Source organism: Mirounga angustirostris, unplaced genomic scaffold (genome assembly GCF_029215605.1).
Source record: "Mirounga angustirostris isolate CCGP_5_RB_7025 unplaced genomic scaffold, mMirAng1.0.hap1 SCAF_17, whole genome shotgun sequence".
NCBI classification, from domain to species: Eukaryota; Metazoa; Chordata; class Mammalia; order Carnivora; family Phocidae; genus Mirounga; species Mirounga angustirostris.
Genome location: NW_026991725.1, coordinates 48,222,107 through 48,239,262, shown reverse-complemented (window position 1 = coordinate 48,239,262; position 17,156 = coordinate 48,222,107). Strand labels below are relative to the sequence as shown.

Genomic DNA, 17,156 nt, shown 5'->3' with positions numbered 1-17,156 from the left:
TATCACATTTTCTTCATTTCTTTCCCTTTTTGAAACTTTTGCTGATGCGTTTTCCCCAAGTTTTTATTTTTAAAAAATTCAAACCTACTTTAAGTTGACAGAATGATAATTTAAATGGCTATATACCCTTCACTTTGTCAGTTTCCTCTCTATGCATACCAGCACTTTTTTTTTTTTAACCATTTGCAAATTGATTGCAGACCTCCTGACACCCTGAGATTCTGCAGCAGGTGTCTCCCAAGGACGAGGGCGTTCTCACATAACCGCAGACTGTCATCACACTTAGAAGGTCAATATTGGTTCCATAATATCTAACGTAGGATCCAATTTCCAGTAATAGTGCTCAACATATTTTTTATAACTTTTATTTATTTTTTATTTTTTAATTTTTTTTTAAAGATTTTATTTATTTTTTGACAGAGAGACACAGCGAGAGAGGGAACACAAGCAGGGGGAGGGGGAGAGGGAGAAGCAGGCTTCCCGCTGAGCAGGGAGCCCGATGCGGGGCTCGATCCCAGGACCCAGTGATCATGACCTGAGCCGAAGGCAGACGCTTAACGACTGAGCCACCCAGGCGCCCCTTTTTATAACTTTTAAAATCCACGACCCTTGCCTTAGGTCTCTTCGTTTCAATTCTGTATTCTAGAATAGTCCTCTCACTTCTTGCTTTCTTTTGTTTTTTATTTCACTGGCTTGTGTTTTTCAAAAAAGTCAGTTATATTTAGAACCTGATCTGCAAGTGTCTTAAAGATTATCCATTGCAGTGCAGTGTTGACACAGACCGCCCAGGGCCTACTCCTCCACGCAGTGCTCACACTGTGGACCCCAGCCATAAGCTTAGGGGGTCCCAGGCCATCCGCACCTCTGACCAACCAGCTACAGATTTGGGGGTTGCTACCCACTTGACTTTGATAGTTCAGTAGGATGACAAATCAGAGCCAGCCAGACGAGAGACAGGGTGAGGCCTGGGAGGGTCCCAAATGTGAACCTTCCCTATCTTCTGGACATCCCCCCCCCCCAGCACACCGATGTTCATCAGCAACGAGGAAGCTCACCCGAGCTGTGGAGTCTAGAGTTTTTAAGGGGCTTTGTTAAGCAGGTATGATTGATTGAATCATTGGCCGTGTATTTGATTTCAGTCTCTAGGCCCTCTCCTCTCCCAGGATATTGGGATGATTTCCATGGCTCAATGCCCAAACCTCTGATCACTCGACTGGTCTTCCAGTATGGCCAGCGCTCATCCTGGAACTATCTAGGGGCCCTCTGTGAGTCCCCTCGTAAGCAAAAGCTCAGGGCCCACCATGAATGACAGACTTGCCAAGGACTTAGAGGTTCCCTCTCAGGAACCAGGGACAAAGACCAGCCACATTCTTCATTATACACCATCAGTTAACAGTCACACAGGAATTTAGGCATTGGAACTCTCCATGAAATGAGTAGAATAAAGGAGCTACATTCTGCTCATGAGCTAGGGCGAAAGAGCATGTGTGTGTGGCCTGTCTGCAGAGTCTGGTGACCATAGCCCCACATACAGTAGTACTCGGACCTCTCCTCCTCGAGTGGGTGGTTGTGGTTTGGGAGCTTGGCTGAGTTTATTATTGTTTTATTTAAGAGAATGTGAGAGTGCGTGTGCAAGCAGTGAGTGGGGGGAGGGGCAGATGGAGAGGGAAAGAGAATCTCCACCAGACTCCATACTGAGTGTGGAGCCCGATGCGGGGCTCAAATTCACGACCCTGAGCTCATGACCTGAGCTGAAATCAAGAGTCAGACGCTCAGCCAACTGAGCCAGCCAGGCGCTCCTGGGTGACCACTTTTGATGAGACTTTTTGTCTGGAAGCAGGAAAACACTCAGGGAGAGAATGACTTCTGTTGATAGAAAGAAAAGTTAGTGAACACTAATTCACTTTTGTTACCAGAAGTGACCTCTGCAGGCAGCTGTAATTAGACAGGGTCATTTTTAGACTCCTTTGTCCTAAATTAATAGGTTTGGATTTCTGAGGTGAGTCTCCTAGCGTCTGGTTCTCTCTTCTTGAGCACAAAGTAGCAGTCGGTAAGAACCTTTTCTTTCTTCCCTTTAACTTGTCCAAGCATCTTATTGTGAATATTTTCAAATCTAAAGCAGAGTTGAAAGAATTTTGAGCCAAGATCCATATATCCCTCAACCTAGATTCTTCCATTAATACTTCACTGTATTTGCTGTATGATATATTGATCTGTTCATCTTCTGTCCATCCATCGATCCATTTTATTGTTTGTCGGGAGGAATATTTTTCCTTTTCCACCTTCTGTCTTGCACCCGGGGCTTCACAAATTAGCCATAGATTAATAGGAGAAAAGACTATGTTTACCTACACACGCACATGGGAGTACTCAGTGCTGAGCATTTGCTGAATAACCAGAAATAAAAGGCTTATATGCTAAACTTGATCAAAAAAGGAGGATTAGGGCTTCAGGGAGAAAGTGTGGAGGGTTCTGTTGGGCTTTAGCATGCTGACAGACGGCTGACTTTGTACTTCCTGGGTCTGTCTTTTCCCAGTCAGGACACTCCTTGGGATGAATGGCAGCTAGATTTTCAGGAGGCTCTGCTTAAGGTTAGGTGATGTTTCCTTCTGTGGCCGCTGATAGATATTTTCAGTTTAAAGTAATTTTTATACCGCTTTGATGAGCTACCAATCCCTTCATTTGATTTATTTCAAGTTCAGTTACAGACATCAGTATACTTCCGCTTAAACACCTCAGTGTACATAATATTAGCTGAAGTCCAATATTTACGTCTTTATCTTTGGAGCTAAAATTTGTGTATAATGAAATGCGCAAGTCTTAAATGTCCGTTTGCAGAGCTACTTCTGTAACCTGAACCTCTGTCGAGATAGAGAGCATTACTGTCGCCCTGGAAGAAAGTTCCCCAGCACATCCGTACCCTCACCTCTTTTAGCTTCGGCACATTTTTTTAATTCTTGGATGCCCCTGGTTATGATATTTAATAATATTTTTCTGGTTCATATCTATTATAAGCTACATTGTGACTTGAGAAATATGAAAATGTGAAACAGTGTATCTTAGATTTGAGAGACTAGGATCCGTTCTGGAGTGCCTTTGAGTACCCACCAAATAAAGAAGTCCAAGAATATATAACCGGGATCTTTTAAAACCACACACAGCCAAGCTACTTAAGTTTCCTGTGTGAGATTAAGTATTTAGTCAATTTACATAGTAGTTATTTTCTATTAATAGTATCTTTGTGATACGATTACATAGTATTGCAAAGAAAAATAGTGGGAAGCAACATTTTAAAAAAATTTATTAGAGAGTGTGCAAGCAGCGGGGGAGGGGCAGAGGGAGAGAATCCTAAAGCAGACTCTGCACCGAGCGTAGAGCCTGATGTGGGGCTCGATCCCATGACCCTGAGATTATGACCTGAGCTGAAACCAAGAGCTGGACATTACACCGACTGAGCCACCCAGGCGCCCTGGAAGCAATGTTGTTGTTGTTGTTGTTGTTGCTGTTAATAATATACTTAGGTAGTTTGATAGCTTCTCTCTAAGCTTTACTATTTTAATCACTTACTGTCTACTTTTCCTCCAAAAGGATGAGCATCTTCATTTCCCCTCTGGCCTCCTCTGCCTACTACTCTCCAGCCAGCTTTCCCTCTGCAGACCCAGGCCAAGCAGCGTGGGCCCCCACTTACGGGTCCAGCCCCCTGCATGGTCCTTGTTCTCGTGTCTTGCCCAAGTCTCTGGTGAAGACACTCAGGGTTTCCTTTATCATGCGAAAGCCGTGTTCTCCACGTTTGATCCCATGTCATCGGCAGTGAAATCCTATTAAGAGCGTATCCTTATGTTGACTTTCCTCTCATTAGAATTAAAATTCACAGAGTAGTCCACCTTGGTAAGGAAATGATTCTGTTCTCTAAGCTCCTTTTTTAAAGATAATCTATTTTCATTTATGACCATCTAACTACTGGTTAACTCAAGTTGTTCTCCTTTTAAGTATATTTAATCATGTAACACTTGTAAAACAGTGGTTGCTTCACATTGGCCTTCTCTCGGGACGTGATGAGATTTCTTAAGGAATTTTATCCTATTCAGATACATTAAGTGGTGCTGACCGAGCCAGCCTGGATTTAGAACCGTTAGTTCTTGCTCTGAGAAACCTGCATTGAAAGCTTTAAAATAACCAAATCAGTAGAATTAATTAACTAGCTAAACCCCCAAAATAGGCCCCAGCAACACAGTCAACTGATTTTTGACAGAGGATCAAAGGTAACATCTTGGAGCAAAGATAAGCCCTTTAACAAAGGTGCTGGGACAGTGGGACATCCTATGTTAAAAGGGGGGGGCATCTAGGTGCGGGCCTTACACCCTTCACAGAACTGAACTAAAAAATGGATCACAGAGCTAAATGTAAAACCCAAACTATAAAGCTGCTATAAGATACTGTAGGGGGGGCACCTGGGTGGTTCAGTCGGTTAAGCGTCCAATGCTTGATTTCAGGGTCGTGAGTCCAAGCCCCATGTTGGGCTCTGCACAAGGCATGGAGTCTATTAAAAGATAACCGAGGAGGAAATGTTCATGATCTTGGGTGTGGTGATGCTTTTTTGGATACAACAGTAACCATGTGATCCATGAAAGAAATAGTAAGCTGGACTTCATTAATATTAAAAACTTCTCTGCAAAAGACACTGTCAAGATAATGAAAACATAAGCTACTGATTAGGAGAAAATATTTTCAAAAGACACATAAAGAGGATTGTTATCCAAAACATACAAAAAAAAAAAAAAACCAAAACCCTCTTAAAAATAAGAAAACAAACAACCTCGTTAAAAAATGGGCCAGAGATCTTAGCAGACCCCTCACTGAAGAACATAACACAGATGGCCAAAGAGCCTATGGAAAGGTGTTCCATGTCATGTATCCTCTTCTACACACCTACTAGAGTAGCAGCGTCTGGAACCTTGACAACCCCAAATGCTGATGAGGATGTGGAGCAACAGGAACGCTTGCTTGTTCGTTGCTGATGGGAATGCAAAATGGTACAGTCACTCTGGAAGACCATTTGCCGGTTTCTTAACTGAGCATACTCTTTTTTTTTTTTGAGAGAGCGAGTGTTTGGGGCTCAGTGTGGAGGGAGAAAGAGAATGTTAAGCAGGCTCCACTCCCAGCATGAAGCCCGACGTGGGGTTCGATCTCATGATCTGAGCGAAATCAAGAGTCAGACACTTTACCGACTGAGCCACCCAGGTGCCCCAAAACTAAGCATATTCTTACCATGACCCACCAGTCACACTCCTTAGTATTTACCCATTGGGGTTAAGCTTATACCAACACAAAAACCTGCCTTTTACATAATTACCCAAACTAGGAGGCAACCAGCACGTTCAGGTGAATGAATAAACTGTAGTACATCCAGACAACGGAGTCTTATTCAGCTCTGAAAACAAATGAGCTCTCAAGCGATAAAAGACCTGGAGGAACCCTAAATGCATACTAGTACGTGAAAGAAGCCAATCTGAGAAGGCTCCATCCTGTCTGATTCCAACCATAGAGACAGTGAGTGCAGGGGGCATAGGAGGGAGGGAAGATGAACAGGCAGAGCGCAGAGGATTTTTAGGGCAGTGAAAATATCCCATTTGATATTATAATCATAGATACGAGTCGTTACATATTTGTCTAAACCTATAGAATGTACGACACCCGGAGTGAACCCTAATGATACTATGGACTTTGGGCGATCGTGATGCTGTAGGGTCATCCTTAGTAAAAAAATGTCCCATTTTAGTGATGTTTAATGGAGGAGATTGTGCATGTGCGGGCACATAGGGTAGATGGGAAGCCTATACGTTCCTCTCAATCTTTAAAACGGCTTTATTTATATATATATATATATTTTTTTAAGGTTTTATTTCTTTATTTGACAGAGAAACACAGCGAGAGAGGGAACACAAGCAGGGGAAGTGAGAGAGGGAGAAGCAGGCTTCCCGCCAGGCAGGGAGCCCGATGTGGGGCTCGATCCCAGGACCCCGGGATCACGACCTGAGCCGAAGGCAGACGCTTAACGACTGAGCCACCTAGGCGCCCCTCAATCTTTAAAACTGCTTTAAAAATATATTTAAAGCACACATCTAAGGCAGTAATGTGGTGTAGTTGAAAAGTCATCATGCTGTCCTATAGATGTCTGGTGTTCTTTCTTTCCATCCCGAGCTAGCTCTGTGACCCCAGGCCAGACCGTCAGCTTCTCTAGACCACAGTTTGCTTTTCGGATGATCCTTTGCTTTAGAAGTGCTCAAGTCTTAAAACTGGGGGAATTTTTTAGATTATTGTAGGTGCATCTCAAAGATAGCTAAATTACAGGGGAGAAGGAAGTATGCAAATCAGCTTGTGAATAGAAGTTTAAAATGTTCTCGGCAAATATGCCAGCAAAGGGACTAATCTCTTTGCAAGTGTTCCCTCCATGAATCTTTGCAGTAGCCCTCTTAGCTCCAATTACAGGTCCTGGTATCCAAGGACGACCCTGGTGTTAGTGGGATGGAGGACCGAACCCACACCTGTCTTGACCGCAAAACCTCTGCTGTTGCTAGTAAGCTGCTTTCTAAGAGAACAGAGTTTTGAAACTGTAGGAAATCATCAGCTAATATCGTGTGTAGGGTACGTGTGGTTGGTTTTCAGATGGAGGTCATCTGAAGCGAGACCTTCAGGCAGAGGGTGTTTTTGAAACTAGACTGAAGTTGATGTATCCAGAGAAGAAAAACAGAAGCATTTAAGATCTGGGTGAGGAGTTTCTCGCTGGGGAAATGTACCCGTGGTCCAGAAGGGACTCCGAGAGAGATCCCAGAATTGATCACCTATTAACGATCTGCTTCCCCCCTCTTAGCGCCGTTGGTTTTTACGTTTCGCTTTGGATTGCGTACCTCTTTGAGAAGCCACTGAGGGCCATAGACCTCTCTAGAAAACCGGAATACCTCCAGGCTAGAAACCCCTGATATTCTGTGTCCCAGTGTTCTGTAGGAGCTGCTCCTTCCTGTGCCTTCTCGTTGAGCTCACGCTTCCATCGCGTGGACCAGCACGGACCCCAGCAGCTTCTCCACTGTAGAGCAACTTCATCAGTGGATCTGGTTTTGTTGGTGGAAACGAGATCAGAGCCTTTTATCGTCCTGGCTCTGAGGTCCTGGTCTGTTGCTCTCCTCTCTGAGGATTCTCCTAACTGATTTTCTCAGGGAGATCTCTGTTGAGCTTTCCATTTGGCTCCCTCGAGTCTTTACTTCTGTCCTAGCTGCTTTTATTTCTCTGCCTCTGTCTGGGACGGATGTGCCATTTCCTTTTTTAAAAATTGTTTCCAAGAACTCTAATTCTATGCCTTTGATCCTGCCGCCTCTTTCATATACACATTGGGGATTATCTGTTTTTTGGTTTTTGTTTTTTTTTTACTTCTGTTAATACCTTCATCCTCATCATACCTACTTACTAGCCCTATTGTCATTTACCGAGAGCCTTTTGGCCGAGGGCAGTGCTAGGCATCTTATGTGTGTGCTCCTGGGCCTCTGAATTCCTTAGTCTCTCATTGAAGAGAGTATAAACTGAAGCCCAGAGAGCTGAGTCACTCGCCCAAAGCCCCAGAGCTAGAAAGCGGTGGACAGGATTTCAATGTGGGCAGGTCATCTTGACACCATAACCCACATTCTTAACCATTGACGCAAACGCTATAGATGCGTAAAGTAATTCGGGGCTCAGTAACCCAAATTACTTATCCCCTGAGCGGTGGGGGAGCAGTTGAGTGGACAGTAATGGGTGATGTTCACTGGATGCTGGTGATGTGCCTCAGGTGGCCCATGTTCTTTCTTCACCGCAGTCTTCTGCGTTAGCAGCTACCGTCCACGTTTTAAGACGGGGGATACTGGGCGCCTGGGTGGCTCAGTTGGTTAAGCAACTGCCTTCGGCTCAGGTCATGATCCTGGAGTCCCGGGATCGAGTCCCGCATCGGGCTCCCTGCTTGGCAGGGAGTCTGCTTCTCCCTCTGACCCTCCTCCCTCTCATGCTCTCTGTCTCTCATTCTCTCTCTCTCAAATAAATAAATAAAATCTTTAAAAAAAAAAAGGGGGGGGGCGCCTGGGTGGCTCAGTCGGTTGGGCGACTGCCTTCGGCTCAGGTCGTGATCCTGGAGTCCCTGGATCGAGTCCCGCATCGGGCTCCCTGCTCGGCGGGGAGCCTGCTTCTCCCTCTGACCCTCCCCCCTCTCATGTGCTCTCTGTCTCTCTCATTCTCTCTGTCTCAGATAAATAAATAAAATCTTTAAAAAAATATATAAGACGGGGGATATGCAGCTCCCCATCTCCTCTCTCGGGAGCCCGCTCGTAATACCTGTCTTCGAAGCAGTGTCTTCTGTGTCCAAGTCCCCTTAGACCTGAAACATACAGAAATGTAGCCGAGATTATAAGCATTGTTGAAGTAGCACCCGGGGAGTGTGACAGGGAGGCAGAAAGACGCATGAAGGACGCACTGAAGTGTTTTAGTGGAGAAACCGCAGAGGCACAACTAAGCAGAAAGGGAACAATCAGAACTGCTTTCGAGGCAAGTCATCATCAGTCTAAATGAGAGGCTCATTTCTCCGCATAACAGAAAAATTATTTGTTTGAAGCCAACCGCCAACATCGTGATTAGCCTTGAAACACTGAGTATTTTGAATAAAGTGAACAAAACGGAGAAAAACCACCATCCTAGCTCTTGAGAAATTACGCTGGAATAAAATCTGGATTCTCTCCCAGGGACTCGGGGAGCTTCCTGCTGCCACTAGGAGCCCCTGCAGCTCTCTCCCTCGCTGGTGGTTTGCCTTGCATCCCACATCTGCACCTGCGCCCTGGTCCCTGGCAAAGACCTTTGCGTTCGGCTCCATCCTCCTGATCGTGGTGCCCCCGATTTCACTAGCCCGCTCTCCCTTTTCCAGAGGCTCTCCCCAAACCATTGTGTCTCCAGGGAGGTGTCCTCTGCTCCTCTCTTCCTCCCACCCCCCACCCCCCACCCCCACCTCCTTGCCTTAAAGGCCTTCCTCACATCCTGCATTCTCTTGTTTGTTTTTTTGTGGCTTATCTTCTCTCTTTTCTCCTGAACTTGAGCAAGGATGGAGACAAAGGTTCACCCTCTGGCTCTTGTACTCAGGAGAATGACCAACACTCTGTGGTTGATTTTTAAGTATTTGTTGAGTGAATGCAATAACTACCTTATCCCAGCGGCAGTGGGGGCCAGGTAGAAAATATGAGGACGTTTATAGCAGGAATAAAAAATATAAAAAAGAGCCTAGGAATAAATTTAATAAAACATGTGCAGGGGCGCCTGGGTGGCTCAGATAGTTAAACGTCTGCCTTCGGCTCAGGTCATGATCCCAGGGTCCTGGGATCGAGTCAGGCATCGGGCTCTCTGCTCCTTGGGAGCCTGCTTCTCCCTCTGCCTCTCTCTCTCTCTCTGTCTCTCATGAATAAATAAATAAACTAAAATCTTTCAAAACAAAACATGTACAGGACCTGTATTCATTTATTCAGCCCCTACTGTGCTGGGCACTAGGATTTCAAAGACAAACATGGTCCTCGCTTATTGTGAACATAGAAAACACAAAATTTACCCAAGAGATAGAGATGAAGACCTCGTCTCTCCTTAAAAAAAAAAAAATGCATATTAATATTACTCCAGAACGCCACCTCTTGTTTTTTTATTTATTTTATTTATTTATTTTTTTAAAGATTTTATTTATTTGAGAGAGAGAATGAGAGAGAGAGAGCACATGAGAGGGGGGAGGGTCAGAGGGAGAAGTAGATCCCCTGCTGAGCAAGGAGCCCGATATGGGACTCGATCCCGGGACTCCAGGATCATGACCTGAGCTGAAGGCAGTCACTTAACCAACTGAGCCACCCAGGCGCCCTCTTGTTTTTTTATTTGTGGGGCAAGAGATGGGGGAGGCATAGCAGAACAAAATTATTTGAAGTTTATCTGCAAAAATAAACTTCAGAGACTGCTTGTTTTTTTGGTTTGTTTAAAGAACAATGCTGGGTGCTTTGGTTCTTTTTTGTTGTTTGTTTTAGATTTTATTTATTTATTTGACAAAGAGAGATAGCGAGAGCAGGTACACAAGCAAGGGGAGTGGGAGAGGGAGAAACAGACTTCCCGCGGAGCAGGGAGCTCGATGTGGGGCTCGATCCCAGGACCCTGGGATCATGACCTGAGCTGAAGGCAGACGCTTAACAATTGAGCCACCCAGGCGCCCCTCTGGTTAGTTATAGTTCAAAACTATTGCAATATGGTTCTGGCCTTAGAATAAGCTGTATGTATAAGAAGTAAATATAAGATAATATTTCAGATCACAGGATAATAAGCGTCCTTGTCAACCACTGATACTAGGATGTGGGCTGAATCATTTGGGGACAAAATTAGATGATATTTTTATGCCAAACTATAAGTTTTTGATGGATTAAAGATTTCATTGTAAGAAATGAAACCATCAAAGTTCTGGAAGAAAATACAGATGGATTTAATAATAATAGATGTTATAAAAATGAGAACATAGATGGATATAATCTTGGTGCAGGAAAGGCCTTTTTAAGCACAAACAGTAGACAGAAAACCCTTAAAAGAAAATTTGGTCTATTTGAGTACCTACGATTCAAAATTTCTAGATGGTAAAACACACAAGGGGACCCAAACCCTCTGCAGTTGACATTGTAGGTATCTGGGTGCAGAGAATTAAGATAATGGAAGCAGTAAACCTGAAAAATTTAGGTTGTGGCCAGTTCATAGTACAATTCTGAGTATACTTCCAAGGAAGGGTCAGAGCTTACTAGAAAAATTAGACTTTCAAGCCTTTGATAAAACAAACTTAAGAGGATTATTAGCCAGCCACGTGTATAGTAATATTTTTGGGTTTCTGGTGCTTTTCTTCTGTTTTCTAGGGTTTTTTGTTTATGTGGTTTTTTTTCTGGGGCTTTTTTTTTTAATGAAATACCTAATGAGATATTAACGTTTTTCTTTTATTCCAAATTGAGATTTTTCTCAATTGTGAGGATAGGTTCGCTTTTATCAGATCTTAGGGCGCCTTAAGCATTTGAACAGAAAGGCCATAACTTCGGTATCCCTGTGCCTAGCAGCTTACCTGAATTTCAAGATCAGTCCTTGAGTAGAAATAAAAAGCAGCCTTTGAAATGTGCCAGCCTTGTTTTTAAACATAAAACATATAAAGCAGCGGCATTTGTCCCAGTTCATAACAAAAGTCATAGTGTTCCTTTTCTCTACAAATTGCATACTGGCTTCCTGTCGACGCTGCACAAGGTTACATGGATTAGAAAGAAGCCGACACAAACAAACACAAATGCACAGTAAACTCAAATAAACACAAATGCACAGTAAACTCAAATAAACACAAATGCACAGTAAACACAGATACAAATGCACAATAAACTCAAACACAAATGCACTGTAAACTCAAACAAACACAAATGCACTGTAAACTCAAACGAACACAAATGCACTATAAACTCAAACACAAATGGACAGTAAACACAAACACAAATGCACAATAAACTCAAACACAAATCACAGTAAACACTTGCACAGGGTCCTGCTCCCTGCCTCGGGGAGGCTGGGATGTGAAGCCAGCAGTCCGCGGGAGGAGGTTTGATGAGGTGTGTACAAGTTTCCGTGTCGGTAGCGTGGGGGAACGAACAATTGTCAGCTGGTTTGGGGGGGATGTGCTGAGAAAACCTTGCCTGGACTTGAAGTTGAGCATCAGTGGGCATCCCAGAGTCCTTTTAGCATCTTCAGATTCAATCATCTTCACTCTTTCGGGAGTCCTGTTTCCACTTTTGGCTGGGTTTCTGGAGCCGGGGAATCGTTTTCATGAACTTTTATAATAAACGTCACCTCTCTGGTGGAACCCCCAAACTCCAAGAAAAAACAGCGTTAGTGTTGTGAACCCTATCCTGTGTCTTACTGGCATCTTCGGGGGGGGGGGGGGAAGTTAGGGTTAATTTAATACCATTTAAAAAAAATAATTTTCTAACTTCTGCTGGTAGGTTTTTTTCCCTACTTACACTCCTCTTACTTTCTACCAAGTCTTGTCCCAACTCCATTTAATTTTGTCCGTTGTAATTTGGGAATGTGTGTGCTCTGCTTTCTTCAAGGTGTCCTGTGCTACTGTCTCTTTCAGGGGTGAATCGGGTGCTGGGAAGACAGAAAATACTAAGAAAGTCATTCAGTACCTTGCTCACGTTGCTTCTTCGCATAAAGGACGGAAGGACCATAATATTCCTGTAAGTTTTCCTTCTGTTGTTTGTTTACGTCTCAGGCTCATTCTTTTGTAATTTCAGAAACAAGCATCAGGAAGCACAGCATACTGCTGGAACTCACAGCTCCCTTGTCTGCTCCCACCCCCACCCAGAAAATTCCTCCGCTCAGGAGGGAGCAAGTTGACCAGGAAATTGCTATTAACTAGGTATTCGCACAGGCCAACTGGAATTAACGGTTATAGCTTGAAGCCTAATTCCTCGCAAAGCTTCGGGAAGAACTGTTAACGACTGATAAGCAGTGATTATGAAGAATTCTTATTTCCACCGAAGGAAGGTCTTCGAGTATCTTTAGCGGTTCTTCCTGAAAGCGGACCACAGCTTGCGGTGGGGATAGACATTTGGGGACCGTTGATGATGATAAGAACAGGAGAGTCCGTTATCCTTAATCTGTAGGTCTGCAGGAGTGGGAGTGGTAGATGACCCAGCCACACCTGCTTTCACGGTTCTGAGCTGCACATTGACCTGGTGCTTTGGATGGGGCTCCCTGCTCAGGGAAAGACCCAAACTGGCTAACGTTTGCGTTTATCTGTTTGTAACAAACAGCAGGAATCGCCTAAACCAGTGAAACATCAGGCAAGTGCTTTTCTTTATGCTTCTTAGTCTTGAATGCTCGCACTAATTTCTGTCTCTAGACTGAGTCTCTGTTAGAAGCAAATACAGTCAGTCCTGAGTGACATCCCTCGTGGAAACTTAATTTTGGAAATATGTCGCTTAGAGATGTATTCTTTTGCAAGCAGCATGCCCTCTTGCTTTAAATTTGTTTTCTAGATGAGTTTTAATATTTATTTACCCTTTTATCATGACATTGAATCACATGTTTATGAAGCCTGAACCCTCGGGGTTTCGAATGTCAAAGAGCAGGTGGAATTACTTCGATTCCCCTTAAATACACAGAAGGCCAGCTTTGTGCCGGACGTTAAATTTTGAGTCTGGGGCTGTAACTCGAAAAGTACCTTTTGGGTTAACACATTTCTAATCTGTTAATGTTTTATGGCCCGTATGTGTTTGGGCCTTAAAGGCCTTAATGATTTAATATATAAAGTTAGCATTTTCTTTATCCAGGGCAGGTAGTGGAGGAATTTTCTTCCTGATTGGAGAATGCCCCCCCTACTGGCTCCCCAGAGCATAGCCACGGACAGCTCACCGGCCAGAGCATTTCCTGCTACCCAGGAAGAGAGGAAGGGCAGCACCAGGCCAGATGCCTCAGACAGAAAGGGACGTCTGTCCTGCACTTAACCCTTTCCCCGGCACTGGAATGGTTTCAGTCTGTCTCCCACAAGTGCAGTGATTTCGAGCGAATACATTTATATATACTTATATTTATTAATATAAAGAAATGATCATAAGTATCTACAAGAATAGTCCTAGATACCAAGATTTTTCAGGTATCTTTCTTAAAATTCTTAAGTTGTCGGACAGCAGAGCCGTCCTCTACCTATGAGGGCCTGTGATGTTCTTTTGTTCCTTTAGCTCTAGAGCAGATCACTCATCCAAATTGGAAAGGTTAATGAAATAATTGTTATCCGAGAGAATGCTTAGAGGCTTTTTGGCCAATTACAGAAGGAACCCCTAGCCCAGAAATTAGCTCTTCTTTGTGCCCTAGAGGTGCATGCTAAAATGACCTTTTAATGTGTACTCAGGTCACTCGTGAAACGGTGTGAAATAATTGACAGATTTGGGTTTTCCAAATCCACGATGTGGAATTACGTACATCGTTACCACTAACATTTTGTTTCGATGTCATTTTAAACTACAGCGTGGATCCCCGTTGTGTGTGAGTCGCATGCCGACCCCGAGGTTTTCCTTTGGGTCTTTGGGTCGCAGGAGTCCCTGGGGAGCGGGTTTTCCCGCACCTCCTCTGCCGCGCTTCCCTGTGTTGTCGGTGTGCATGTCTTGCTGCATGAAGTCACGGCCCAGAAGCTTTGGTGCTGCTTTTCCCCACGTTTCTTTTCACAGTCGTCTAGTCTAGCACTAGCTGTGCTTGTGTTTCTAGAAACCTGAGAAGAGCACCTGTTCTCAACTTTGCTTCCCCAGCCCGCTTGAAGAATAGGAGGTACCCCTGAGTGGTAGTGACCCCGGAGGGGGTCATGCTGAGAAATTCCGTGTCTGCCCACACTTCCTCCCCGTTCCCGGGGACTCCCTCACCCCATTCTGAGAAGGACCTCCATAAGGCAGTTGTTATGTCGCAAGTCTGTACTCGGCACAGTGCTTCCTTTGGTTTCACATCCCCGGGTTGTGAATTTACATTGAACTCTATGGGCAAAACTCGCTCAAGGTCCCAGGAACCATTTGGATACATTTCTGGCGTTTTGTCACCAGACGGCCACATGAAGCATCAGGACAATGGGGGAGGCATTTCTAGGCTCCTTTGTTTCTTTGCTCCTTCTTTTTTTTTTTTTTTAAACAGCTTTATTAAGGTTTAATTCACATGCCATCAAATTCACGCATTCCTACAGTCCAGCATCGTTGTTTTTAGTACATTGAGTTACGCAGTCATCCCTGCGGTAAACTTGAGGACCTTCTCATCACCCCAAAAAGAAACCCATTAGGCATCCCCTTCCACGTCCCTCCAGCCTCCGGAAACCATTCATCTATTTTCTGTCTCTACGAATTTGCCCATTGTGCATATTTTCTATGAATGGAACCCTAGAGAATGTGGCTGTCTAGACCGTTCTTCCCCTCAGCATGATGTTTGCACGGTTTATCCGTGGCATGGCGTGTATAATTATTCCATTCCTTTCCCTGGCCGAATGGTACTCCGTTCTACTAAATCTATTAAATCGGCCACGTTTCGTTTATCCATTCATCAGCTGATAGGCATTTGGATTGTTTCCAGTTGGGGGCCACTTTGAATAATGCCTCAGTGAACAGTTATGTACAAGTGTCTGTGTGGACCTGTGTTTCCCACTCTCCGGGGTGTGTGCCTGGGAGTGGCATTGCTGGGGCGGGGTAGTGTTCTGTTTCACATTTTGAGGGCCCACCCCACCGATTTTCAGAGCGACGGTGCCATTCTGCACGCCCTCCCCCCCCCCCGAAATTTACGAGGATGCCAATTTCCCCATCTCGTGGCCATGTTTGTCCTCCTTGTTCTATTTGAGCCATTCCCGCAGGACTTTGTGCTTGCCTTTAAAACTTACTCCTCATTATGGAAATACAAACAAATATAAATCAGTTTTCAAGGTGAAGGTCACAGTATTTAAGCAGTAAATGGTAAGCACTGACCTGTAAACATATGGCGTACTCCTTCTAACGGAGCTAAGTCTTACTTGGCTTTGTCCCCCAGGCTCCTGGAAGTGGTTTGGGTGACCCGCTCCCTCACCGTAGATTGCTGTTACGGACCTCGAAATCTGGCAGAGTCCAGGGCCACTCGAGAGTCTGAACCCAGGCCAAGTTCAGAGCAGATCTGCAAACAGCTGATTTCTAAAACGTGACCTTCCTCTAAGAATGACTCTCCTTCAGGCCAGCCCACCAGCCCAACCCACTTTTGACTCATCCACATCTGGATGGCAGCTTCGGGATGGCTTCCTATCTACTGGTCTAAACCACCTTGAACTAAGACAGGCTGGTGACAGATCGCAAGTAGCAAGTACAGAAAAGAGGGCCTGCCAGTGGAGATTAAGTCTGGTTCTCAGTACGGTGGATGAGTGGCTGCCACTGATTTTCAGCCCTCTTGTGGGCAGTGGGGACACCTGCAGCTCTACCCAGCCAGGCCTGCAAAGCCCAGACGATCCCAGCCCACGTCCCATTGCTGGCTGAACTGGAGGTTTACCAATTTCAAACTCCTCTTACATCTATCATATTATAGCAAGTGTATATTAATATACTATACAGTAAACACAAGGATATGGTTTTCATCGTGATTGGTAATCCTTTAAAGCATCATATAATTTTAAATACTTAGAATGTTAAAAATAATTTCAATACCTAATGCTAATTCCCCCCCCCGCCACTTTCCCAAAAGACATTTCTTGTTGTCCTATAGAATAGAAACAGGGGACATCGCCTATCTGATTCTAGTGGAAAGGTTAGCGCTTAGTCACTGTCCCCTGAGGGTTTATAAATGGCTTCGTAATTTGGTTGAGTGATGTTAGCGCTGTTCAGTCAAAATGAGAAATTGTACAACACCAAAATGGTCAAATTTCATGGTAATTTCTTCATTTAAGACCCTTTTTGTGTGTGTGTGTGTTTTAAGATTTTATTTATTTATTTGACAGAGAGAGAGACACAGCGAGACAGGGAACACAAGCAGGGGGAGTGGGAGAGGGAGAAGCAGGCTTCCCGCTGAGCAGGGAGCCCGATGCGGGGCTCGATCCCAGGACGCTGAGATCATGACCTGAGCCAAAGGCAGACAAAGACTGAGCCACCAGGACTCTGGGATCATGACCTGAGCCGAAGGCAGACGCTTAACCGACTGAGCCACCCAGGCGCCCCTTTCTGTGTGTTTTCTGATGTTGGCTTTGTGTCCAGCTTTTTGTGATTCGTTTCTGAGTTACTGAGATCCTTACTTGGTCTCCATGATGCCACCAGTCCATTAGGAGGAAAGTAATACACGACCCTGTTAACGTAGTGACCCGACAGCAGAGGCCTGGGAGTGCCCCAGTCGGCAGGTCCCATGGTGACAGCGAGGGCCCTTCGCCCAATACCTACTGCTGCCTTTGACTCACCACCAACCCCTCCCCAAGCACTACTAGCACGTTTGGGGACCCCTGATTGTACATTCCTTCAGCAGACACGGGGCATCCTTCTGACCTCACACTGACTGAGCCAGGTCCAGGGGGTACAACCAGTTATTCCAAGCGGGCAGAAGAAAGAATAAAATCCGAGATCACACAC

At 44.8% G+C, this 17,156-nt stretch overlaps 1 protein-coding gene across 4 annotated transcripts in view; it reads left to right on the top strand.

The window, feature by feature from the left end:
• The window catches only part of MYH10 (myosin heavy chain 10), a 124,959-nt gene that overhangs the window by 32,674 nt on the left and 75,129 nt on the right, over positions 1-17,156 (top strand). For 3 of the 4 annotated variants that reach the window (XM_045889878.3, XM_045889876.3, XM_045889879.3), the window contains exons 5-6: positions 12,185-12,287; positions 12,867-12,896. In XM_045889878.3, the coding sequence (XP_045745834.1) occupies positions 12,185-12,287; positions 12,867-12,896 (133 nt within the window). The remainder of the gene's footprint in view (positions 1-12,184; positions 12,288-12,866; positions 12,897-17,156) is intronic. The other variant, XM_045889877.3, reaches the window with a different exon arrangement.